Source organism: Brachyhypopomus gauderio, chromosome 14 (assembly GCF_052324685.1).
Source record: "Brachyhypopomus gauderio isolate BG-103 chromosome 14, BGAUD_0.2, whole genome shotgun sequence".
NCBI classification, from domain to species: Eukaryota; Metazoa; Chordata; class Actinopteri; order Gymnotiformes; family Hypopomidae; genus Brachyhypopomus; species Brachyhypopomus gauderio.
The window spans coordinates 18569956-18595004 of NC_135224.1; the positions used below are offsets into that span (position 1 = coordinate 18569956).

General features: G+C 47.7%; 1 protein-coding gene across 1 annotated transcript in view; it reads right to left on the reverse strand.

The window, feature by feature from the left end:
* Positions 1 to 3078: 3078 nt before the first annotated feature.
* The window catches only part of lamc1 (laminin, gamma 1), a 49695-nt gene continuing 27724 nt past the window's right edge, over positions 3079 to 25049 (reverse strand). The window contains exons 3-28 of the mRNA XM_076973577.1: positions 20778 to 20908; positions 18090 to 18256; positions 16998 to 17186; positions 16770 to 16887; positions 16471 to 16569; positions 14669 to 14805; positions 14322 to 14444; positions 13969 to 14158; positions 13765 to 13877; positions 12684 to 12905; positions 12357 to 12545; positions 11284 to 11529; positions 10718 to 10871; positions 10470 to 10612; positions 10089 to 10267; positions 8966 to 9119; positions 8609 to 8814; positions 7950 to 8029; positions 7704 to 7841; positions 7480 to 7624; positions 7113 to 7262; positions 6543 to 6657; positions 6195 to 6394; positions 5910 to 6068; positions 5649 to 5748; positions 3079 to 5542 (exon numbers count right to left, since the gene is read on the reverse strand). Coding sequence (XP_076829692.1) covers positions 5286 to 5542; positions 5649 to 5748; positions 5910 to 6068; positions 6195 to 6394; positions 6543 to 6657; positions 7113 to 7262; positions 7480 to 7624; positions 7704 to 7841; positions 7950 to 8029; positions 8609 to 8814; positions 8966 to 9119; positions 10089 to 10267; positions 10470 to 10612; positions 10718 to 10871; positions 11284 to 11529; positions 12357 to 12545; positions 12684 to 12905; positions 13765 to 13877; positions 13969 to 14158; positions 14322 to 14444; positions 14669 to 14805; positions 16471 to 16569; positions 16770 to 16887; positions 16998 to 17186; positions 18090 to 18256; positions 20778 to 20908 — 4104 coding nt within the window. The 3' untranslated portion in view covers positions 3079 to 5285. The remainder of the gene's footprint in view (positions 5543 to 5648; positions 5749 to 5909; positions 6069 to 6194; positions 6395 to 6542; positions 6658 to 7112; positions 7263 to 7479; positions 7625 to 7703; positions 7842 to 7949; positions 8030 to 8608; positions 8815 to 8965; positions 9120 to 10088; positions 10268 to 10469; positions 10613 to 10717; positions 10872 to 11283; positions 11530 to 12356; positions 12546 to 12683; positions 12906 to 13764; positions 13878 to 13968; positions 14159 to 14321; positions 14445 to 14668; positions 14806 to 16470; positions 16570 to 16769; positions 16888 to 16997; positions 17187 to 18089; positions 18257 to 20777; positions 20909 to 25049) is intronic.

The following is a 25049-nucleotide window of genomic DNA, read 5'->3' on the forward strand; positions in this document are numbered from 1 at the left end:
CATTTTACTCAGGGCTGATTCACAGCGAGCGTGCCCAACAGGAAATGTATCACTACACTGGTCGTTAGCAGGACACTGCAACAGGACAAACAAGACAACACAGCAAGCCCTGTTCCACTGTAGAGTGTTTGGACTCATGTAAAGGCCATTTCTGTCAGTTTTGTCAATAAGAGCTAAATGTTTCACCTCTATTGTACCATTTATTACCTACTTCACCTAAGTAATTTTTACGTAATTATACTTTTGTACAATAAGTTTTTGGCACGTTAACTTGCTACTTTGGTAAGTTAACTTGTGCACATTTAACACATGATTATGGTGTGTGAGAGACCAGATACCTTTTCCCACCAATCATTCTCTTTTACATTTGACCTTTGCACATTACATTTAGGCCAAATTTAAGTCAAATCTCAGCCCATAACTGCCTAAAATAGTTAAGAACACAGATATTACATCACAACATACTGAAGCTCTCTGCTGACAAAAACAATTACCTGAACTTTTATCAGCTATAACAAGGTATGACTTCATATAACACATATTAGAGAAGTTATAACTTAGGATAATCTAATGATCAGGGCAATTTAGATTTTTCTGCAATGAACATATATTGACACGATATACTTTCCAAGAGACAGGCAGTTTCTCATAAAAATCACTAGCTGATCCACAACTGGACTCAACATTCGGTCTTGTATTGTAACACGTGGGGCGAACATTCGAACTAACAGCGAGGAACAACACAAAACAAACACCTACACTGAAATGAGTGCAACAGAAGAGAAGCTAATGACATGGTCAACCACAGGTTCATATCAACCACAGGCTCTGGCCTTTTAAAGACCAGAGTACCTTATGTTATTAACCATCAGGGGCAGTTCAGCAAATAAGTGAATGTTTAGTTTTCGTACTGAATCACTACCTCATTGTACTAGTATGCATATTCCACCAATCATCAGATTAATATTGTAAATACTGCAAATATTTAATATTGTTAAAGTTGTCTAAAACAAAAAGAAGGTAGTCCTGGAACACGACTGTTGTTGTATGTAGACGCCTCTGTCACACCACACCCAGAATCATCAAGGAGATGTTGGACTGCAGCCAGCCGGTTGGTATAACGCCGTACCCTGCAGACACGAGATACATTCCAGCTCAAAACATAAAACATCCAGAAAAATCCAGCCCCTCGAGGCAGTGATTCCAGCACTGTGTAAGGAATCACGCCTTGAGTGTCGCTCGAAATGAAGGCTGAGTCAGAGGTTTTCAACCACACCCAAACACACACATACACACACACACACACCACACATACACTCATCATTGCCACACCTTACTCTGCTCACACACCGGGCCCCACCTCAAGTCAAACTCACTCACACTCCGTACAGATGTACAGAACAATGTGCTTACGGAACTTCCAGGTCACACCCTGTCTACATTTGTGTAACTTGTCAGTACCGCACCCTACACCTCACACACACACACACACACACATGGAAACACACACACACACGGGAGAGTAAAGATGGAGTGATATAGGGACTTGTGTTTGAACACTGGAGAACGGGGCAAAGCATGACAAATCCTGTAGGATATTTCACGTCAAACAGTGATAAAGAAATATTCACACAGGAAGCAACATGCTTGCCTGAAACAAAATGTAAATTGTGACATACATGTTGAAGAATACTAAAAAACTTAAAACAGAAACTAAAAAAGCAACAACTGAAGAGTATATTTTTTCCACAAGAGTGTTTCAGGATTCTAAAACATGACACATAGGATGAAAAACCATGACTCTTACCAAACTGGCTTTTAAACATTTAATACTCCACACATAAAGTGGTCGATCTCATGATCGTCTTCAATCTCAATAATTCATATCATTTTAATGGGAATTCAAACAAAGAAATCTTTTTGTAGGCTTTCAGTACATAACGACTGAATGGCTCATTGTAAAGAAAGCCTCTTTTTAAATCCATGTAAATGTCTTAGGGAGATCACACAGTGGTTGTCTCCTATGGCCAGAAATGGCACAATGATCACTCTTGTTGCTGTGTGTTGCTTATTGCAGAATGAAGCTGGTTCATTGGCAGATTTGATCCAGTCATGTCTGCAGCAATGACTCACACATTACTTACAGACATCGCCACATGATTTAGACTTATTGATACTGAACGTGGGCATGACTCAAGTCAAGGATCTTATCTCTTGTGTTCTCACACTGCTGTAATACACCTCAGTGCTGCAACTGGCGTTCTCATTTAGCCAGAAGCTGATCTGTAGCTCTCAGGTTTGAAGCAGACCTGCTGAACTTGTGGGCCACCAACACGCAGCAGATTAGTGGTGTGGGTTTTAATTGTAATGTGAATACATTACATAGAGGCTCTCTTGTTTTGTAGCTCGTGGTGGACAAACATTTAGAATGACCACCTGCATTAACAGACATGAGGAACAGGTCCTCATAACATCACTGGCCCTGGTGCTCAGGATTTCTGTCCCCACCCTGTTGCACTCACGTCCACCCTGCTGGTACAGCCACTCACCCCCACCCAGTATAGACCAGGGTGCAGTGTGCCACACATCCTGTGTTTCTTTAGCATGGTGTTTAATGACCATATAGTCCTGTGTGTAGTCCCGTGTATTCACGCTTGTGTAGTCCTGTGTGTTGTGTTGCACTATGGACCATAAGAAACATCTCATTCCAGTGTATAGAGCCCAGACCTCTAGGCACAGAGAACAGAACCCCAAACTTAAACTCTGTAACAGACAGGAATGAGTGAGGGCATTTAAGGTCTGATTTCTGAAATTTTTAACTGCCTAGACCAGTGGTTCCCAAAGTGGGGGGCGCGCCCCCTAGGTGGGGTGCAGAGTTATTGCAGGGGGGGTGCGAAGCTTGGAAGTAAAACATGTGCACTTGTGTCAATATGGGGGGGGTGTGTAGGGGGGGGTGCAAAAATATTCTCATCTACTAAAGGGGAGCACGGCAGAAAAAGTTTGGGAACCACTGGCCTAGACCATCACAAGTGCAACATGAAGTATGCTTTTAAATGAGTGTAACCACACGTTACAAGGTCCTGTAATAACCACTGTTTATTATTCAAATGTTACAATCGGATTTACAAGCAAACAGGAAACAAGACGCAGTTTCTCAGGTCCTTTGGAGTGTTTGTGAAGAGTGTCGTACTAAAGAACAGAGGAAGGCAGCCATCTTAAAACCCATTTACTCTCCAAAACCAACGTAAAAGACTGTGCAACACACACACACATACACACACACACATACTAAAAATACAGATTAAAAATACTTGATTCAATATAAATTAGAAATACTGTTTTATACATAATTGTGTACATGTTGCACGTCTGTCCCCAGTGGTACGGTTAGCAGTGGGTGTAAGCTCTAGCTGAAATATTTTGGTGATAGATTCCACAGTTAAGTCCCTCATCTCCAGACACAATAAATCACGAAAAGTGGTCATTTCAAAGAATCAAGAGCCTGACACCGATGGAACATTTAAAACTAAGAAATGTAGAAAGAAGAGCCTGACCGAGAAACAGACAGAAAAACAAACAATGTGGTAAAAGAATCTACAGCAGACGCCTTAATTTCCCTGCTAACGACTTCAAAAATGCAGTCACCAAAGAATCTCAGATTATGTGCAATGAATGGGATGGTATCCATGTAAATGGTAAATTAGGGACTGCATCTATAATTTAAGGCACAAAACCTCATTAGGGGTTGACTAGCAACATGGCACCTGCTTGGTCTCTTACCTTTAGCAAACACTCAGGCAAAACGCATGTTCTGAAATGTTAGACATATATCACTTAGACTGTTTCTGATGGTCGGTTTAGTGTCAGAGGAGAGTTATTCCTCATAAAAGCATTATCTGTTGTTTTATTTACTGCCCATTGAAATTAAAAATACACAATTAAAATAAATGGCTGAGCTAAGAGGCAACAAAACTGAAGCAAGTATACAAGCACAGTACACCACACGAGAGCCAGCAGAGACCGTATATATTATGGAGCTGGAGGTATCGGCTGAATTTGTTTCAAATTCAAATTTGTTTCAAATCAGCCTTTCCTGAAACATTAAAGCATATATTTACACAAATAACAAATCCTCAGTCTATATCATAATAATAAAAAAGACATTCACACAAAAATATAACATTTGAAATAATTATTAGCACCAGTGTATCAGATAAAAGTCTCGCTACGCAAATGTACAAAATTGCATAGTGTTGAATTTTTGCCTCGGAGGGAAAAACAAAAAGAAGAAATGTTAATGTGATCTGCAGTACACCTGTAAATAAGCAGCAGCGTCTGACCAAAACAAACAAACAAACAAACAAGAGTCTCTAGTGTTAAAATAAGTAGATGAAATGCATACAAACCAGGCCAGTCTGCAGTTATACAAACCACATGGGTCTGAAGAAGCCTTGCTGTCCACCCCGTGCTTCTCCGTCTATTGTCACGCACGGGTGGAGAGATAGAGGTGGAGGTGAATACTGTACTGTAGTGTGTGCTGCAAACTCCCTCTACACGGCCATCACTAGATAGGGCATGTAACGCTGAGAGAGTAGAGGCAGATTACAATGACATAGCAAAGATGATTCCTTCACTGTCCGCTTTCTGAACCACTGGTAAAGAAATGTTGAGGGTGTCTGTCAATAGCTTAAATCTTAAAATCTATAATCTCTGCTCCCTCCCTCTGCTGGCTGTGATAAAGCAGGAGCATTCTCCTCAGGATTGGGGGAGGGGGGTAAATTCAGGGGAGGTGGGGTAGGCGGGGGCAGGAGAGGCAACCTCTGCCAGCCTGCCTCGGCACATACGGTGTTCGCACTAGCTAAGAATTATCTTCATGCTGATGCACTGCAGTGTGTTTGGAGAGAGGACAAGATGAGTGGAGTGGAGATGAGAGGGGGAGAAAGCTGCTTCTTTATCGTATAATTCACAGAAAAATGGCTTGAAAAATGTGGCTTCGTTCATTGAAATAAAAAAAAAGTTAAACCGAAAATAAAACACAAGAAACAAAACAAAAAAAAAAAAAATCCACAAGAAGAAATGTGAAATGAAGATGAAAGCTGTTTTGGTACAGGATGGCATCTTGTCCCGAGTGTTCGAGTATTAGATGGTGAAAAGGCGTGGTTCAGACAAGGAGGGAGGGGCACAGAGTAAAGGGGAGGGGCATGGTTGGAGAAGGGGGAGGGGCACAGAGGGAGGAGTAGGATGCAGAGCAAGGAGCAGAGGCATGGTGGGAGGAGCAGGGGAACTTAGGGTCGTTCCAGGGACGGCGTGTTGAAGCATCCCTCCGGCAGGGTTTTCTTGATGTCGTTGAGGTTTTCGATGTCTTTGCGGATCTCTCTGATCTGCTGGTCGTAGTCACTGATCATGTCCTCTTGGCTCTTGGCCATTTCATTGAGCTCTTTCAGCTTCTTGTCCAGGTCGCTGCCTGCCATCTTGTCCTTGGCGTCCTTCAGCGAGTTGTCGATCTGGTCCAGTTTGCTCAGATCCACCTTGTCGATGTTGCCTGAGAGGGGAGAAGACTCATAAGGGTGAACTACAGAACTACATATAACTACCATCAGAACTACAACAAAAACCCCTGTGGGCACGTGACTGGACTCTGTGCTCACCTAGCTGGCTGAGGAGATCGTTGATGGCGCTCAGCACGGTGCGGACAGCATCTTTGGCCTTGCGGGCATTTTCCTCCGCTTTCTTTGCACCATCAGATGCCTGTAAGGATAAGATGATCGACAGGTCAACCATCCAGTAGAAGTAGTTCAAGTTCACACATAGCAACTACAGTGTCAGAGTATCACGGTAAATCATGTTCTGTTCATGTTTGTAGGGACTATGCAGCTGCGGCCAGGGCCGTTCCTCTTGCGTTTTCTCACCATGCTAGCCATCATCATGTCCTGGTTGGCCTCCTCGGTTTTCTTGCCTAGCTCATTCTCCGCAGCAGTCAGCTGCTTCATCATGTTGTTCACATCCTCATCCAGTTTCATCGTGTCTTCAAAGGCTTTGTCCGCGTCTGCTTTGGATTTAGCCGAGTTCTGGCAAGGATGAGACAGAAGTGGCAGGTGGGCATTTGCCAACGGTCCCTAAGGCACGTCTATGTGAGGGTGCGTTTGCCAACGGTCCCTAAGGCATGTGTACGTCAGTGTTGTAGGCCTACATACCTTCTGGACATTACTGGCGATCTTCTCTGCCTCCTCAGCCTTGGCTTTGGCCTCTTTGGCGTCGGTCACCGCGTTGCCTAGCGAGGCCTCCGCCTGCCGCGTCTTCTCATTGGCCTCGTTGATCGTGGCGTTGATCTGCGGGATGCGCTTCATGGCCTCCTCAGCCGCCGTCTTGTTGTCGTTCACCCTCTTGTCAAAGTCTGTAGCGGGACACGTGATTGAGGTCACAGTGAGGTCACGGGTGCCGGGACACTCTCGGAAGGACACGGTTCAGCTCGCTGACTCGTTAGGCCCAGAGACAGGTGCTTTAAACCCCCACCTCCTGCACCTTCCGCAGCTGTCTCTTACCTCGGAGGTTGGTGAGGATGTCTTGCGCCTCCTCGTAGGTGGACATGCCCCTCTTTGCAGCCTCCTCAGCCAGGGCCTTGGCAGCATCGGCACGTGCCAGCAACTGATCCGCCGTCTGAGGAGAGAAAAGGCAGAAAGGAAGGGAGAGTTAGCACCAGAGCTAAGGAGAGGTGCAGGAGCAACTTAGCTCACCTGTGGAACTATTTACTATGAACATTATGTAGATCTGAAGGGAGCTCTTCTGTGTTGGTACCAATCCTTTGTTCAAATACTGTTCAAATCATTTCTGTTCAACATGGTGTGTGTTCATGATTTCATTAGAGCATCACTTTGAGCTCAGTGATTGGTGCAGGATAAACCAGACAGCACAGTGAAGACTAAAAAAAAATTCCCAAGATCAAAAAAATAAATAAATAAATAAATAAACTTCCAAGATCTAAAAGAATCCTCTCAAGACCTAAAAGATATCTTGGGTTGTGAAGGAAAACGGACACACCCCGTGGTTTTGTTTTTGCTAACTGGTGAATGCCCCGGTCACCTCTAGGGCTCAGAGGAAAGTGCCCTCAGTACCTGCTGCTCAGTCTTCCCCTTTTCTAGAAGCTTCCGGACCTCATTCTCTTTCCCCCTCAAGTCCTCACGCAGATCGTTGTACTCCTTCTCAGTCTTATCGATTAGATTATCCAGGTCTGCGGCTTCCTTCTTGATTTTATTGGCTTCATCCTAAGAATGCAAGAATTACTGAGTGTGTCATTCGTATTACTGAGCAGGATACTTACAAACAAAGAAAAATACGCAGGCCATAAACGAATATCGATGCAAGCCACCAATGGACAGACATATTCCACTGGAATGGTAGATATACAGTCTGTCAAAATGTAAACTTCTGACTAGCTTTAGTTAAAAGGTGTCCACGAGCGTACTCGATGAGATCTCTTACCTGCAGGGACTTGACGTTGATGGGCGGCAGGCTGGTGAGGTTGGCGTAGATCTTCAGAGCTTTGGTTCCAGCTTCTTCTGCTTCAGCATGAACTTTATTGGCTTGTTTCTCCAGGTTCTTCGCCAGGTCCTTTGCCTCATTGTACCTAAGAACACACAGCTGGTTCGTTTACATATTCCCCACAGTGGAATATGGCCAAGCAGTTTCATGATGATCACACATACTTCCTGTTGAGTTCATCGATGTCATTGTTGATCTTGGTCTCGCCATCTAGAGTTTTCTTCAGTAAGTTGTAGGCCTTGTTGGAAGTGTCATTGGCATCTTTTGCAATCTTCTCAATCTGGTCAGCATCCATCTTATGCCTGAGGAGGGAAACACAAAGTGAGATGGTTTCACACAGTAAAAAATGTACTGGTCCATTATCAGTGTTATCACTGTCCATTATCCATCATTCTTGTTCTCATCATTACTTCTCTGCCAGAGTGCGGGCCTCTTCTGCCAGGAGGGTCATGTTGTTGGGGTCTCCAGTGGTTGTAGGAGTTTTGATATCCTGTAAGGTAAGAAACATTTTCTTTCATGCTCGTTTACCGAATATTAGAGGATTCTAAGGGTCTGTCCCAAAACCTAGTGAGCCGTCTACATAGACAGCATTTTAATCCATAGTGCGTGCTCTCCCGACACGAAGGCCGTCCCAATTCTTAGATACCTTAAATATGCTGTGTACTGAGATATCTGAAACTGCCCAAATTTTAAGCCGGCATTGGTTGCTCAGCTCCTAAAGCCCCTAAATCCCATAATTCAACGCTTTTGCGCCTGGTGAAGTAATTTTCAAATGTATGTTATTCTAATTCTCTCTGCTTTCTCTAAAATATTCAAGAGTTTTTATCTTAATATAAAACCACATAGCATTTATTTTACCACTTAGGTTAGTTTGTGACCAAACTATGTTTTATACAGTTTTATACATTAAGGGATTAGCATGTATGCTAGCAGAGTAGCTTATCCAAATGCAAGAATTAAAATTGCAATAAAAGCGGGAAGAGGAGAATCCATCGTGTTTCCAGTCCAAGACTGCTCTCGCAAAAGGGAGGACAGAAGCAAATGGCAGTCAGCCATGTTGAAGACTCACCACTTTGCTGATGGCGTCTTTGGCCTTGTCCAGCTCCTCTCTGGCCCGGTCGATGAGTTTCTCTGCCTCGCGGACCCGGTTGCGAGCTTTGTCCGCCGTGGTGCCGGTGTTGTCCACGGTGTTCCTTATGTTCTGCAGCCGATTCCACTGGGTGGTCAGTGTGGAATTGATGCTCTTAAGACGATCCAGGAGCCCCTTGTCCGCATCTGCAGGATTACAAGTCATAAGGAGTCTGTAATACTTATTCACCAAGACAACAAACTGGAATCTCATAATAATGTACAGGTACAGCGTGATAAGAGAAACATCATCATCATCATCATCAACAATGTACAGCACGAGTGAGGCGAGCTCTACCTTTGCTTGCTTGAGCCTCTGTCAGCAGGTCCATTATGGCTTTCTCCGCCTCTTTGAGGCGGTCCTCAAAGTCCTGGTCACTGACTGTATCCTTGCTGCCCAGGTTGTCGATTAAGGTCTGCAGGTCATGGAGTTTCTGCCTTTGTTGGTTCACCTGGACAATGTGGAGAGGAAATTAGACTCTTTACGTTTTCCTGCCATACACAGGGTTTTCCTTTACTCATATTTGATCTGCTTTCTGATGATAATCCGATCATCTACTTTTCGTGTAGTCCAAACGAAAGAAGAATGCTTTGAACTTGGATCAGTACCAACGCGACACCTTTTTCTTCCCGTCTTAATGTTACATGATCTCTTCACTGACAAACAATGTGTGCGAATGTGCTTGTGTAGAAAGAAACGCTAGCTGTGTGTCAGAAAACAATAGAACCTGCTGTAAAATGTAACCCAGTCTGCTGTAGTGCATTCCACTGCAGTAGAACACAGAGTAGCTCACTACACATCTACAGAAGACACAGCACTTCACAGCGTTTCAATCATAGCAAAGGAGAAGAGAGTCTCTGTGCACTGGCCACTATGGACTTCAGGGGCCGTGATTTACTAAACAGTCCATAAGAGAGCACAATATGAACCGTCCATGCAGCCTTATACTCACTAATTACATTTGATTATGACATGGAGTCGCAATGTTTATGATGGACTGAAATACAGATCAGAATGCAGTAACATTTGGAGATTTATTTGAGCTCATTTGACGCAGGGGGCATCTGTGTGAAACACAGTGGGATAAATTGGAGTGGATTACAGGGGTTTCTCACCCCTGACAATAGTGCAGCATTTCGCCACGCAGGCAGTTTCAGCACAGAAATCAAGAGAACGTGTGAGACAGGATCTTCTCATTCTACTGGGAGTCAAAGGTCATGATATGCAAGGCTGTGTGTGTACATTCTTCAGTCTAACCCTGACCATGTATGTACATTCTCATGAAACTGTCACATTTCCAACCTCAGCAATTTATACCACACTACTCTACCATTTCTCTCTCACACTCACACACACACACACACACACACACACACACACACACCTCATTCCAGAGTAGACGGAGCAGAACAGCCCTTACCTTGTCTTTGACGAGGCTGTAGCAGGTGGGGCACTGTTGACAGCCAGGGGTGGAGCGATTGTAGAAGTAGTTCTCCTCACACATGTCACAGCGCGTCCCCACGAACCCGGGACGGCACTCACAGCGCCCGTCCTCCCTGCACTGAGCCATCTGGGACCCCTCCGGATCACAGTCGCAGGCTACGGGGGGCAGGACAGGCCTCGTAAATGCACACACACACGAGCTTCTCCAACAGCAACACACACCTTCAGCCTCTGTTTGTAGTTCTAACCGTCCACACCCAGTGCTGCGAGACAACTCTATAGATATTGTAACACTTGCGGGTCACGTGACTGACGTAATGCGGCGAGCGTGACGTGAGGACGGAGCCGTGACCCTTACGTTTGCAGCCGGAAGAGCCGAAGCCGAAGAAGTTGACCTCGCAGCGATCACAGTGTTGACCTACGACCCCAGGCTGACATTCGCACTGGCCACTCGCAATGTCACACTGGCCGTTAGTCGAGCCAATAGGGTTGCAGTTACACCTGAAAGACAATAGTTTAAAAAGAAAAAAAGTGCCATCAGAACGGACGTCCCAGCATGGTTGAAGCATGGTCACGAGGGCGGGTGGAGGTGGGAGGGTGGAGTACCGTTCGCAGCCCTGCAGGCTCTGCAGGTTGTAGAAGCCGGGCTCACAGGCGCTGCAGTCGCGGTTGGTGACGTGGGGCAAACACTGGCACTGACCAGTCACCTGCATGCAGGTCGTCTGCCTGCCCACCGTGCCGTATGGAGAGCAGGAACAGGCTGGACATAAGAACAGCACACGTAAACACCGCACACCTGCACACGGCTACAAACGCAGGCTAGCTGCTTCATTTGAGTGGTTTAGACGCAGGGATTAGTGATATGTGTAATGTTTATGAAAAATAGGAGAACGTCAAATCAATGTCTTCAGAAGCCACAGCAAAGCACACCACTGATGAGCTTAAAGACACAGACATCACAATCCCACTCAACACAATCCCACTCAACCCAATCCCACTCAACCCAATCCCACTCTACTCACCCCCACTCAACACAATCCCACTCAACACAATCCCACTCTACTCACCCCCACTCAACACAATCCCACTCAACCCAATCCCACTCAACCCAATCCCACTCAACCCAATCCCACTCAACACAATCCCACTCAACACAATCCCACTCTACTCACGTTTGCACTTATCAGCTGGGGTTGCTGCCAGGGCATTGCCATAAAACCCTTCTTTGCAGCGGTCGCAGAAGAAGCCATTTGTGTTGTAGATGCATTTGAGGCACTCGCCCGTCTCCCGGTCACAGTTGCCGACGGCGTTGGGGTCGATGTTGTCACTGCACTTGCAGGCGCGGCAGGTTCTGGCCGGGCCGTTTGTGCCCAGCGGGTCCCCAAAGAAGCCGTCGTCACACAGCTCACAGCGCTTGCCTGGCCAAGAACGGAGACGTTGGCATTTTTACCCAGACATTTACATTTACAAGATTAGACGCTCGTTTAGCTTTTAGGCAACGTTCGTTTTGGACCTGGCATCATTAAACATTAAACACATTGTAAAATATTAAACACAGGAACTCATTCAAATGAACATTAGCCAATAAGAATCAACTTGAGCAATAAACACAATAACAGCTAGGACAGATATTTCTAAACCACAGCCTTTGATGCCAATCTTGCATGTGCAAATGAAGGATAATGACCATGTAGGATTCTCACACATGGGTGAGCAAAGATGTGTGGGGTGTGTGTGTACCGGTGGTGCCTGAGGGGCAGTTGGTGCTGGGTGTGTGTACCTGTGGTGCCTGTGGGGCAGTTAGGTGCTGGGTGTGTGTACCTGTGGTGCCTGTGGGGTAGTTAGGTGCTGGGTGTGTGTACCTGTGGTGCCTGAGGGGCAGTTGGTGCTGGGTGTGTGTACCTGTGGTGCCTGAGGGGCAGTTGGTGCTGGGTGTGTGTACCCGTGGTGCCTGTGGGGCAGTTGGTGCTGGGTGTGTGTGTGTGTGTGTGTACCTGTGGGGCAGTTGGTGCTGGGTGTGTGTGTGTGTGTGTGTACCTGTGGTGCCTGTGGGGCAGTTGGTGCTGGGTGTGTGTGTGTGTGTGTACCTGTGGTGCCTGTGGGGCAGTTGGTGCTGGGTGTGTGTGTGTGTACCTGTGGTGCCTGTGGGGCAGTTGGTGCTGGGTGTGTGTGTGTGTGTGTGTGTGTACCTGTGGTGCCTGTGGGGCAGTTGGTGCTGGGTGTGGGTGTGTGTGTGTGTGTGTACCTGTGGTGCCTGTGGGGCAGTTGGTGCACACCACCTCTTTGGTTTTGGGAACAACGGCACAGGTAGCAGCTGCAGGGCATGGACACTCCTTACAGTCTGTTGATGACCCCACTGTAGCATCGCCATAGAAACCATCCTTGCACCTCTCACAGCTCATGCCAGCTGTGTTGTGCTGGCATTCACACATTCCTGGAAAGAGAGAAACACAGCATCATCATCATCATCATCATCATCATCATCTGAACGTGCCACCAGGCATCACTGGGTCAAACCACCGTGACCCCCTGACCCCAGGACCTCGGAGTAATAGGTGTGCAGGTGACTCACCTGTCGCGGAGTTGCAGGTGTCGCTGTGGCCGTTACAGTTGCACGGCTCACATGGGCTGTAGAGGCCCAGCTCCGGCTTGCTCCGTCTGTAGCCGCCGGCACACTGACCGCAGTGCTGGCCCAGGTAGCCCTGCGGACACACACACTTCTCCACCCAGCGCGCAGGAGTACCATGACCTCGCCGAGCCGTCACCAGGGAGACATTGTCCAAATAACCTGCACCTGGACACCAACAAAGACCACGTCGTCACCACATCTGTGAGGTCATGACTGCTCATCCAATAAGCTCTGGGTTGACTTGTTCTATATTCAAAATAACATCTGTGAGGTCATGACTGCTCATCCAATAAGCTCTGGGTTCACTTGTTCTATATTCAAAATAACATCTGTGAGGTCATGACTGCTCATCCAATAAGCTCTGGGTTGACTTGTTCTATATTCAAAATAACATCTGTGAGGTCATGACTGCTCATCCAATAAGCTCTGGGTTGACTTGTTCTATATTCAAAATAACATCTGTGAGGTCATGACTGCTCATCCAATAAGCTCTGGGTTCACTTGTTCTATATTCAGAATAATCAGCATCTCGGCTTCAGGAAGCAGCTTCTTAGTTTTGGTCAAATGCAATCTGAGAAACAGCTGTGTGACTACGGCTGTAAAAGTGCTATACAAATAAATTTGAGTTTGACTTAAGGATTGTTACATTAGTATAATTACACCCACCAGAGGGCCTGGGAAGACCAGGTCGCAAGACAAATTGATTTTATAAAATTAATTTTAAGGATATATTAGCAGAAAGCTGTTCTTGGGAAATTTTTTATACAATTTCACTTATTACGTATTTACTTGAAACAAGTAGAAAACTTCTTTAAACGAGTACAATAGTCTTTTAATTCTTACAACCATATCAGAATGAGAAATATGAGATATTCACTCCAGACTAAAGATGTGTTCCCTTTGGGAGACTTCACTGCTGTGTGGTTCTCAGTGTGTTGTGTTTAAATGTGGCTGTGGCAGGTCAACACAAGGTTCTGAGTTCTTCTCCAAACAGCTGGTGGGAGGAGGAGGTGTGGAGTCGTACTTCTCTCACTGTAGGTACCGCGGATCCTGACGGAGGTGAGGTTGTGTAGGAGCTTCTGGAAGTCCGCGTGTTCCAGGTTTGGTCTCCAGGGATAGTCAGCGGTGTGGTGGAGTCTGTCCAAACAACACCACCATTTTGATTTCTTTTTCAACACAGACGGACCACAGACGGGATGCAGTGCATCGCCTAGCAACCGTAGCCCACCTGAACACAAAGGTCTGCATTTGCTCTGCGGGATAAGCATTTCCCTGGGCGATGAGCGGCACGGCAACGCGAAGCCCCGCCCCCTCCAGCACTACATCCTCGGCGGAGAGTCGTGCGTCACGACGCTCCACTCGGAAGCTCAGGGTGAGGTTCTGGCCGTAGCTCAACAAGTGGTTTCCCAGGTATTTTTCTACAGGAAGGGAAAAAATATATATACACATTTGCTGAAACGTCTGTGGTAGTTCACCACTCACATGCAGTGCTGAATTCTGACTGTGGTTAAATCAGTAGCATAGAAGCGCGTTAGCGCCCTCATCCAGACAGCGGAAGACTCGGGGGTGTGACGGCAGTACCAGGGGCTACGAAGTACATGGGGAAGTAGTCGTCTGAGAGCAGCGAGATTTCCTGGGAACCTGCGGACCACTGAACGTGAACAGCAGAGCCGTCCCTCTTCTGACCCTGCCAGCCTTCATCACCTAACACCAGAGAAACACAGCAGCACAATACTTCAGGACACACACACCCACCACACACTTCAGGACAGACACACACCACACACTTCAGGACAGACACACACCACACACTTCAGGACAGACAACACTTCAGTACACACGCACACAACACTTCAGGATAGACACACACACACCACTTTGGCTTTTCAAAGGTGTGTGTGTGTGTGTGTGTGTGTGTGTGGGCCGACCTTGCTCAAAGGTGGAGGTGATGGTGTGGATGCTGTATCCCTCTGCGCTGTCACACACGGTGGAGTGATGGAAGCAGAAACACGGTGTGCAGCCCTGAGGGTTCGCAGGGTCCAGGTTAAAATAGCCCAGCTTACACCTGAAACACACACACACAGAGTTCAGTTTAGAGCCACATACACACACACACAGTTCAGTTCAGAGCCCCCCACACACACAGTTCAGTTCAGAGCCTCACACACACAGTTCAGTTGAGCCTCACACACACAGTTCAGTTGAGCCTCACACACACAGTTCAGTTGAGCCTCACACACACAGTTCAGTTGAGCCTCACACACACAGTTCAGTTCCACACACACACAGTTCAGTTCCACACACACACACACACACACACACACACACACACACACACACACACACACAGAGTTCAGAGCCACACACACACAGAGTTCAGAGCCACACACACACAGAGTTCAGAGCCACACACACACAGAGTTCAGAGCCACACACACACAGAGTTCAGAGCCACACACACACACACACACTGTTCAGTTTCGTTCCACACAACTTCTGAAGGAACATGGCTGTGATGGGCAACGTGGCTGCTTGTGTGTGTGTGTGTGTGTGTGTGTGTGTGTGTGTGTGTGTGTGTGTGTGTGTGTGTGTGTGTGTGTGTGTGTGTGTGTGTGTGTGTGTGTGTGTGCGCGCGCGCATGTTGGCTCCAGACATCATCAAATGTCTTTACATCAAAAGCAGATGCTGTAAAAGACAGCATCAGAATAACACACACACACACACACACAGCATCAGAATAACACACACACACAGCATCAGAATAACACACACACAGCATTTATCCAAGGTGGTCTGGAATTTGGAACTTTACCAGCAATACAAACAGTTATTGTTCCCAGTGATGCAGAAGGTTTCGGACTCCTCGTGTGAAAATCAGTGACCGAAAATAACAGTCAACACACACACACACACACACGGAGCATCCAGCTCACGTTTGGCCCAGTTGACTTACTGTTAAGGACTGGCATGGGCTTTGTGTGTGTGTTTGTGTGTGTACATGCATGTGTAATTGCATGTGTGTGTGGGAGTGTGTGTGTGTGTAAGACAGAACTAATAGCTGCTAAGATGAAGAAATTAAAAGGGAATTTTGGGAAATGAGACGGCAACAGCCTGGGGTGTGTGTGTGTGTGTGTGTGTATACACGAACATGTGTGTGCATGCGTGGGGGGTGGAGTGTATGGGTAATGAGCAGGCCTCACTGGGGGGCGGGGCAGTGGGCGGGGTTTCAGGCATGTTTTGGCAGTGTGATCTGGTGACTAGCCGTCTGCAAGCCCTACATGGTGTGTCTGAGGTTCTCAGTGGGGAGACTGCCACTGTCTCCGAGCTATTTCTACTGCCCCTAATTCTGCCACATACATGTTTCCTCCCCCTTAGCAGTCTCTTGGTTGGACTCTCTCCCTATCTCTCTCTCTCTCTCTCTCTCTCTCTCACACACACACACACACACACACACACAAAGGGACTTTCCATGTTTTAAAAAAGTGCAAACACGTAAAAGGGATCTGTAGATTTCAGCCGTGTTTACTAAGGAGATTTAAGGGTGCTGGCTATCATATATCTGATCTGAGAACAGTGTATATTGACTCACTCCTGTAAATTCTGAAATAAAGGTCAGACTCAGTACACATGTGCCATTTAGTTTCATATGTAAGAGATGGCAGGAGAGAAAAATGGAAGAGTGAGAGAAAGAGTGAGAGACGGAGAGTGAGAGGCGGAGAGTGAGCTCAACCTGTCACAGTTGAATCCTTCCACGTTTTCCTTGCACTTGCAGCGTCCCGTATTCACATCACACTCTTGTGTGCTTCCAGCAGGGTGACATTCACAGGGTCTGTGGGGGGGGGAGAGAAACACGTTATGCGTGTTCTTAATCGGAACCTTCACACCGTTCTCCACCTCCCTGCCCATAATCCTACATTACCCCCAATTAAACTAGCGGAACACTCCACACAAGACACACAGGTGCACAGGTGGTCTGGATCCTAATGTTACAAGGCTAAGCTCATGCAGGCTTGTGTGTGTGTGTGGTACCTGCAGCCTGCCTCGCTCAGCGTGTGGTATCCGGGTTGGCAGCGTTCACACTTGTCCCCCATGACGCCTGGCTTACAGCTACAGCGGCCTGTGTTGTCACACTGAGTGCTGAGGGACCCTAGAGAAGCAGACCGGACTGTGCATGAGAAACGCACACGCCCACACCTGCCCACGCTCCGCCCCTAACCTCGTCGGCCCCGCCCCCAGCGCCCCGCCCCCTTTCCTCACCCACTGGGTTGCAGCTGCAGGCGAGGCAGCGGTGGCCCGAGCCGTCCCGGTAGTAGTTCTCCAAACAGCGATCGCAGTGCGGCCCGGCCGTGTGGTCGGCGCAGTTCCGGCAGTGCCCCCCGTGGCCCGTGGCCCGGTACAGCTCGGCATCGAAGTAGCACTCACCACTCTTCCCACTGCAGTCGCATGCTGAAACACGCACACGCAAACACACACGTCAATCAAACACTCAGACCCCCCCCCCCCTAAACAGCGTCCAGGACACGTCACATATGTGATATGCGTCGATGACCACAGCATGGACAACATGGGCTTCAGTCAGTTACAGCGGGATCAGTCCCAGGATATGCAGCAGGAGTGGGTTCAACACACAGTCACTGTGACGCCCTGATCTGGGACCAGTCGTGGCTTTCTAGAACCTGGTGAGAGAGCTGTGGAGATGGCGGAAGAGCTGATCCTGGGTCAGCCTGCTCTCCCGGAGGACGGCGGGACGTGGGCCTGGGAGCAGTGTGCTCACACGTGTGCATTAGTCATGCGTTTCCAGGAAGGACGTGTGTGCGTGTATAACCAGACGAGGGGGAGGGGGGCAGACTTTATTATTTATTTATTTTACTGCTTTTTGTAGACTGTTCCCAGACGCTCCACTTCAAAAGTGTGGAACCACTCAAACGCTGGAGACCACTGTTCTTGATTATAAAGAAACCTTGTTGCTACAGATACATAATAAAAATTCATTTCCAAACGACCCTGTATGTGTAGCACTTTATTCAACATTCTATCACTTAGTTTTCTCTAAAATACTAAATGTAAGTTGTAAAGTGGCTTCTGTTGTCTGTTTGATATCACAAGGATGTTCACCATGTTCACACTTGTAGTGTAAACACAGAAGAACGTGTGAGTGAGAGAGAGTGCAGGTGATCCTGGAGATACAGAGACAGAGACGTGGAGACGCAGAGATGTGGAGACACATGGCTGTTCCGTTAAACAGGGTCTCCATCGGCAGCAAACAGGCAAAGCCATGGCTGCAAATCCCAAGACCTGCATGGTGTGTGTGTGTGTGTGTGTGTGTGTGTGTGTGTATACGTTACTCACGCAGACACTCGTTGGCGTTGTCTGCCGTGGCTCTGCCCCAGGGCCGGTCGTTGAAGAAGGGTTTACACATCTCACAGTCATCGCCGGCTGTGTTGTGTTTGCAGTTACACACCAGCTTGCTGTACTCATTCTTCACACACTCGCTGGCGTGGCCGTTACACTTACACCTGAGTGCGAGAGACAGGAGGTCACGCATGTACACACACACACACACACACACACACACACACACACACACACACACACACACACACACACACACACACACACACACACACACACACACACACACACACACACACGCTACTGCTGTGACAAAGCACAAAGGACATGCCACTCAGAGGCAGTGCTCCAAGACGCGAGAGCGGACCCACGTGTGACGTTCAGGCCCTGCGTGAGATGGCGACCTCCCTAGCACAACCTTCATCTTTGACACGTCTTCACCTTTGTCTTCAACACGTCTTCGTGGAGGCAGTGCGTAGGTGCTGACTGACTGTGTCCTCTGACAGGAGACATTCAGGACGACCCCAATATACTGTCTGTTCCTTCTCATGATAGAACCTGACAGCAATACGTCCCGATAAGCAATAACGATGTTTTAGATGTGGACAGTGAGCGCTCTGACCAGCCCAGATAAGGCGTCCGTAGGGGCCTGGATGAATCGTGGCATTCACATGATCCACCAAACGCAAGTAATGTGGCTCAAGTCAAGATGGCTGTGACCACATCAAAGGCTCCCCAGGACGCCTCTGTGTGGGAGTCAGACTGGAATACAGTCATATCACTCACAATCGCTGCTTTATCCTCCACATGTGAACCGCACCAGCAGGCCATCCATCTGTGGAGAACAGGGCCTTATCCTCCACATGCCCCGGGCCACGTGACCCGGATCACGTGACCTGAGCCACGTGACCACCTTCAGATCACAACGTCAAGCCGACAGCCCTTCTGCAGACGTTTAAAGCATGCCAGACGGCACAGGGGCCCGTCTGCGTCTCCTGTCTGGGGTTTTCGTGGCAGCATTCCTGCGCAGACACTTCAGCACGCAGCAGCTAACGACAGAGCTTGAGTCCACACACACACACACACACACACACACACACACACACACACACACACACACACACACACACACACACACACACACACATACACACACACACATACACACACACACACACACACACACACCTCTCAGCGATTGTCTCAGGTGTTTCCTTGGCAAGCCCGACGGAAAAAGTGATGGACAGAGCAGAGGAACAGGAGTGTGGTGGAGTCCTCTAGTCAGAGATATAATTAGTGCTGCAGATCAGGACGATGAGCCAGTCTCTGTTGTGCCCTCCGTAAGGTTCCCAGTCCTGATTTAGTGTCCTGTCCTGTGTAGTACACTCTCCTCATGGCTATTCTCAGCCTCTGTGATTTGATCAAAGGCCAGTGCTGGAGTCGGTCTCTCGTGAAGAGCCATCCGGAACAGTCGGTCTCTCCTGAACAGTCATCCACAACAGCTGGTCTCTCCTGAATAGCTTCTCTACAGAGACTCCGCACATCACCACCAAAGCAGCATGGAACAGCAGGCCACAGGCCCAGACGCCGGGCCTGCCAGACGCCGGGCCTGTGTGCCAAGAGCAAACAGGTGTAATCTGTCTCCGTGTCACACATGCTCGCACATTCGCTCGCACGCTCGCACGTACGCACGCTCGGGTAGTCCACTTTCTGCATGATCCATAATACTGCACTTCCAGGCAGGAATGTGAGGAATGTGAGCTGTGTAATGAAAACGTGTTCCAAATTTCAAACAACGTGTGAAAAGTGTGTGTGTGTGTGTGTGACAGCACACAGAGCAGGAGCTCAACACCAGACCCTGCCCGACCACTTTAAACACACCGTTCTTATCAACACACTAATGTCGTATCAAGTCGTGCGAGGGTGAAACCCAAAATTTGCGCCGAGGTGCTATTGAGCGTGCTCACCACCCTCCACAGGCTGGTCGTGTTCTGAACGCCTGAACGCTGAGATCACTGCCTTCTCCACAGACTTGTTTGAACTTGGACGAAGGGGATCACTGCATTATAGCAATCCCATTTGCAATCAGATTCAGAAATACCTTCACAGTCTTGTGTCTTCTGGCCCCATCACGTGTCACATCAAGTCCTGTTGCTATTGGAGAGTCCGGTCACGACTCTTGTACACACCTGGCTACATGCACAGATGATGGACTGCACCCTTAGCTCCACAGAAGAGCATGTTTTTCTTAACTTGGCATTGTGGGGGAGGCTTTAAGTCTCTAAGAAGACTTTCAATTTAGCTAAAAAGTTTGCTTTATTTAACACGTACACGCGCACACACGCACACGCACACACACACACACACACACACACACACACACACACACACACACACACACACACACACACAGATCCCAGAACCTGGCCCCAGTGCACACTGGTCACACGTAGAGAGCAGGTTTCAACCCACAGGTCAGAACTTTTTCAAATGTTTTGTGGGATTTTCTCATACACAAACAGATTTGATGCATTTCCCAGATGAGCTTAGTGTGTTAGTTCTTGTGAAATAAATGCAGTAACAGACAAACCCCGCTCCCCCCACCTCCTCCCACAGTGAAGCCCCGCCCCTCACCAGCCTCCCACAGTAAACCCCCACCCCTCACTGTGAAACCCCGCCCCTCACCTTCCTCCCACAGCGAAGTCAGAGATGGCGTAGTAGTAAGACTTGAGGACCTTGGGGTCGTTGAAGACCTCGTCTCCGAACGTGTTCAGTCTGTTCAGGGTCACTCTGATGTCTGTGGCAGTCACCCAGTCCTGAGGACATCAGAAGGACAGAAGGAATGTTAGAGTCACCAGCTTCTCAGAGCAAAGCAGAGTTAGAAAGTGGAATTTGTCAATCTCCTCCATACAGCACACATATGAAGGAGGGCATGACAAAGTCAACTGAGGGAGGGTAAACCGGAGATTCCAGAGATAACGGGCTGATAAGTTTATTGACGTTAAAATTCTAGTGAAATCCTTATCGCAGGAGGAGAGTAGTTACATTGTGCAGTCGGGGACGATATCGGAGCGTAAAGGTTCAGAGTAACACATGCAGCTGGCCAGCAGACAGCTTCAGTGGAAAATGGACGACAGTTAAGACGTTAAACAACTGCAGTGTGCTTGTTTTATTCAGCCATATGCAGCTGCTGCGTGTTTTCTGGACTATGTGCATGACAGGTGAAGGCTGGATGTTCAAGGAAAAGAAATAACTACAATTTGGTATTACTCAGAGGTGGGCATTCCAGGTTCAGAAAGTAAAAGTCCTCACCAGGATTTTACTCAAGCTTGCTGGATTTTCTAATTAGTGCAATCCAGGTACAATTAGTAGAATCAACACAATCCAGCAAGCTTGAGCAAAATGCTCACCTCTGGTATTACTACAACTAAAAACACAACATTTAACCTCATTCTGCAGTTGCGCCCTCTAGTGGGCCTGCCAGACATTCTGAGAAGAATGTGTTAAAGAGTGTATGGAAATGTTGACAGGTTATAAGAGTCTAGTTGTTTTCAGATTCCATGTTCTCACTCTGAAATAGCGCCATGATTCGATGTTTACACTCCGGAATAATGCCAAAGACTCTACAGTTCTCTCCTTCACACACACACACACACATACACACACACACACACATACACACTTTAAATAAGCTAATTCATAAGCTTTTTGTTCTCTAATAATCTCTACAATAATCCTACTAATAATGACATTACAATCACCTCTGGTAAACAGTCAGACCTGCCCAAGGTGCATATAAGCAGCACACAAGGGAGTCAGAGTCCTGGGAGAAGAAACTCCTTTGAAGGGAAGAGGAAGTCGCCCCAGAAAAAGTCATGCCGCCAGCCACCTGCTGGCCCTCGGCTTCTGTACAGTTGCTCAGGACGAGATGCGATACACAGGACTCCTCCAGATCATTACACGATTTACTGTGCAGGTGAGCAGTTTGTTTGAGTTTCAATATTCCAATATAACTTAAATGTATATGGTTTACATGTTCTAGAAACTTCAATTGTGGCTACGTCTGAATAAGCTGCTCCATAGGACTCAACAGGGACTCAGCAAGGGTCTGGGCAGGGAGGGTACAGCAGTGTTTTCAAATGTGTCGATCATCTTCCATCATCAGAAATGTTGAAATGCAAAATGGCATCACCTCTGGGATTTATACTGCAGCTAAACGAGACTCCGTCCAGGCCAGACTCCGCCACAACTCTAACTACTACCAGCACTTCTGATCAGACGTCACATTCTAGAAACGCAATAATGTGAACAGGTCATCCTTCAAAGCATCACCGCCCTGCTATGCTTTGTGTAACACTAATCACAGCTGACATCTGCAGATTTTAATGTCCCTGGGGTGGGGAATAAAGTCAAGAGGTCACACCTTTGGCTGTAGGTCATAGGTCAAACTTTCATCACGGTCTTCGCACACCAAGCAAACATGACACCACAGAAAAGGATCCATTCCTAAAAAAAGAGGCCTCGCCATTGGGTATAAATAGCTGAATAGCACAGGAGTCGGCTAATATGGAAGTATCTGGAGAGAGGGCTAAATCTGTCCATTCTGAAGAGGTAGAGCGGTACACATTACAAAACATGCCTTTCTGTGCAAAGAATACACCAGAGCTGAACAGGAGAAGGCTGTCATACCAAATAACACGCTGCCAACTATGAAGGATTACATTTACAGAAGACATCAACAGTAAAGACAGTCCAAAATTATGCTAATGACAGGCAGGCGCCATGACAACAGATGTTCTGTTCTATTAGAGAGCATGATATCGTGAAACAATCCCTTTTAAACAGTCTCCCATAACGTATCTAAAATTACACCACTGTCAAAATGATTGCCAGATGATTTCACCATCTCACACCTTTCCCCCCCCACACCAAATGCCACAGTTTGTGGACACACCCCCCCCCCACCTCACACACCCACACTCCCTCCTCCCAAACACACACGCACGAATGCGCACGCGCACACATGCACACACACACACCCACATTCCCTCCTCCCAAACACACACACACACACACACACACACACACACACTCTTCCAGCTGTGCCTGCGCGTCTGCCAGATGCAATCGGAGAGAGGTTGGGAAACATGGGGGTGTCACCTAGCAACACGCTGCGAGTCTTGGCAGTGGTGAGTGAGTGTCGGGCCCCGTGCTCCGCTCCACCCGAGCGCCAGAGGACGGCTCTCTACGGATGCCTCCACCCACCCCCACCCACAGCACCTGACTCTCATCTGCTGCCCGGCACCCTCCCCTCCCCTCCTCCCAACGCCTCCACCTCTTCGGAATGAGCACTACAGAGACTGGCTGTCTTGCTCCCTCCCTCAAAACATGACGCATGCCTGGCCAGATGGGTTTCTGACTCACTGTTACCGTCCTGTCCTCCGTCCCTGGCATCATGGTGCTGGACATGAGACACCGTCTCTAAGGAGGCCGGCTGGGGTGCAGACGGACTCGGCGTTCGTCCCGCTACTCGTGGGCCTTAATAACAAGGCCACGCAAATACAGATTTGTCATAGAGATTTTAGTAAGAAACTTCCTGTCCCCCAAACTCCACTTCCCTCACACACTCTGAGCTCACTCGCACTCACACACTTGGAGCCCTGGGTTGTTTGTCTTGTCACAAAAGGTCTAAGTTGCACAATCTGGCTAAAGACTTCCTCAGGGAAATACGGCTGGAAAGCACAGGCTAGTTGCTAAGTAACCGTTTCTGTGGCGTGGGAGAGGATTTTGTACAAATCTGGATGTTTGTGTTGTGTGGTAACATGAACCCTGCTCGGACAGGATTAAATTCTCAAGGGTTCCTGGGTAAATTTCTGCTTTTACAGGTGCCTGTTGGTTTATTTCCTTCCAGATGAGTGAATTACAGACCGAATCACAGACTGTTTCACACCTGTTAATTGAAATTTGGGCTGCACGATTAATCGTATTTTTATCGTTATCGCGATGTGAAGTTTCACGATAAACACATCGAAAGAGCCACGATAACTCCTTGAATAACAGCAAACTCAAATTGCATTATCCTCGTCCAGCAATAGAGGGAGCTATTCGTGCTGCAGACTATGATCACTTGACGCAAGTAGGCAAGAGGCAGAGTGAGGTGAACACGCTCATCAGTCACGCAATTTGGTTTAAGCTTGGTTACACTTGATGCGGCACGAGGGTCCGCGAGGCGAAAATAACGTAATCGCGGTGGCTTCGCCCGTGCGCGATGACCTCGCGCGCTGTCGATTCACGAGGTCGTGCACCTCTCAAATTTTGTAAGTTCGCATGCGCCACGTCTCAGCGCAATGAGAACAGTCATGTTTGCAGGGTTCATACACCTATACAAGGTGGAATTTAAGCACTTGTACTAGGGTGACCATATTTTTGTTTGGGAAAACCAGGACACGGGGGGGGGGGGCACGAACGTAAGTTGTTGGTTCTCCGCCAGTTGAGTATGATGAGGCTCAACTGATGAGGCTCAGGGATTCCGTGTCATACAGCGCCGTGCTCAGGGTCCGAACGTAAGTTGTTGGTTCTCCGCCAGTTGAGTATGATGAGGCTCAACTGATGAGGCTCAGGGATTCCGTGTCATACAGCGCCGTGCTCAGGGTCCTAGTGCCTGTAGAATTAATGGCCCGATTAACGTAATTTAAAAACCAGGACATTTCCACAGTTTTAAAAAATATCCCGGGACGCCCGGGGCAGGACGTGAAATACGGACATGTCCCGGGAAATACGGATGTTTGGTCACCCTACTTGTACGTCACTTTCAAGGTCCATTTCAATAATTCCCAGCACGTTAAACTTAATTGAATTAAATATTTATACATATACTCTAAATGATTCGAAATAATTCGCTTTTTTTTTATCACATTATTTAATGGAGTTTTATTTACAAAACGCCCAATCTTAACG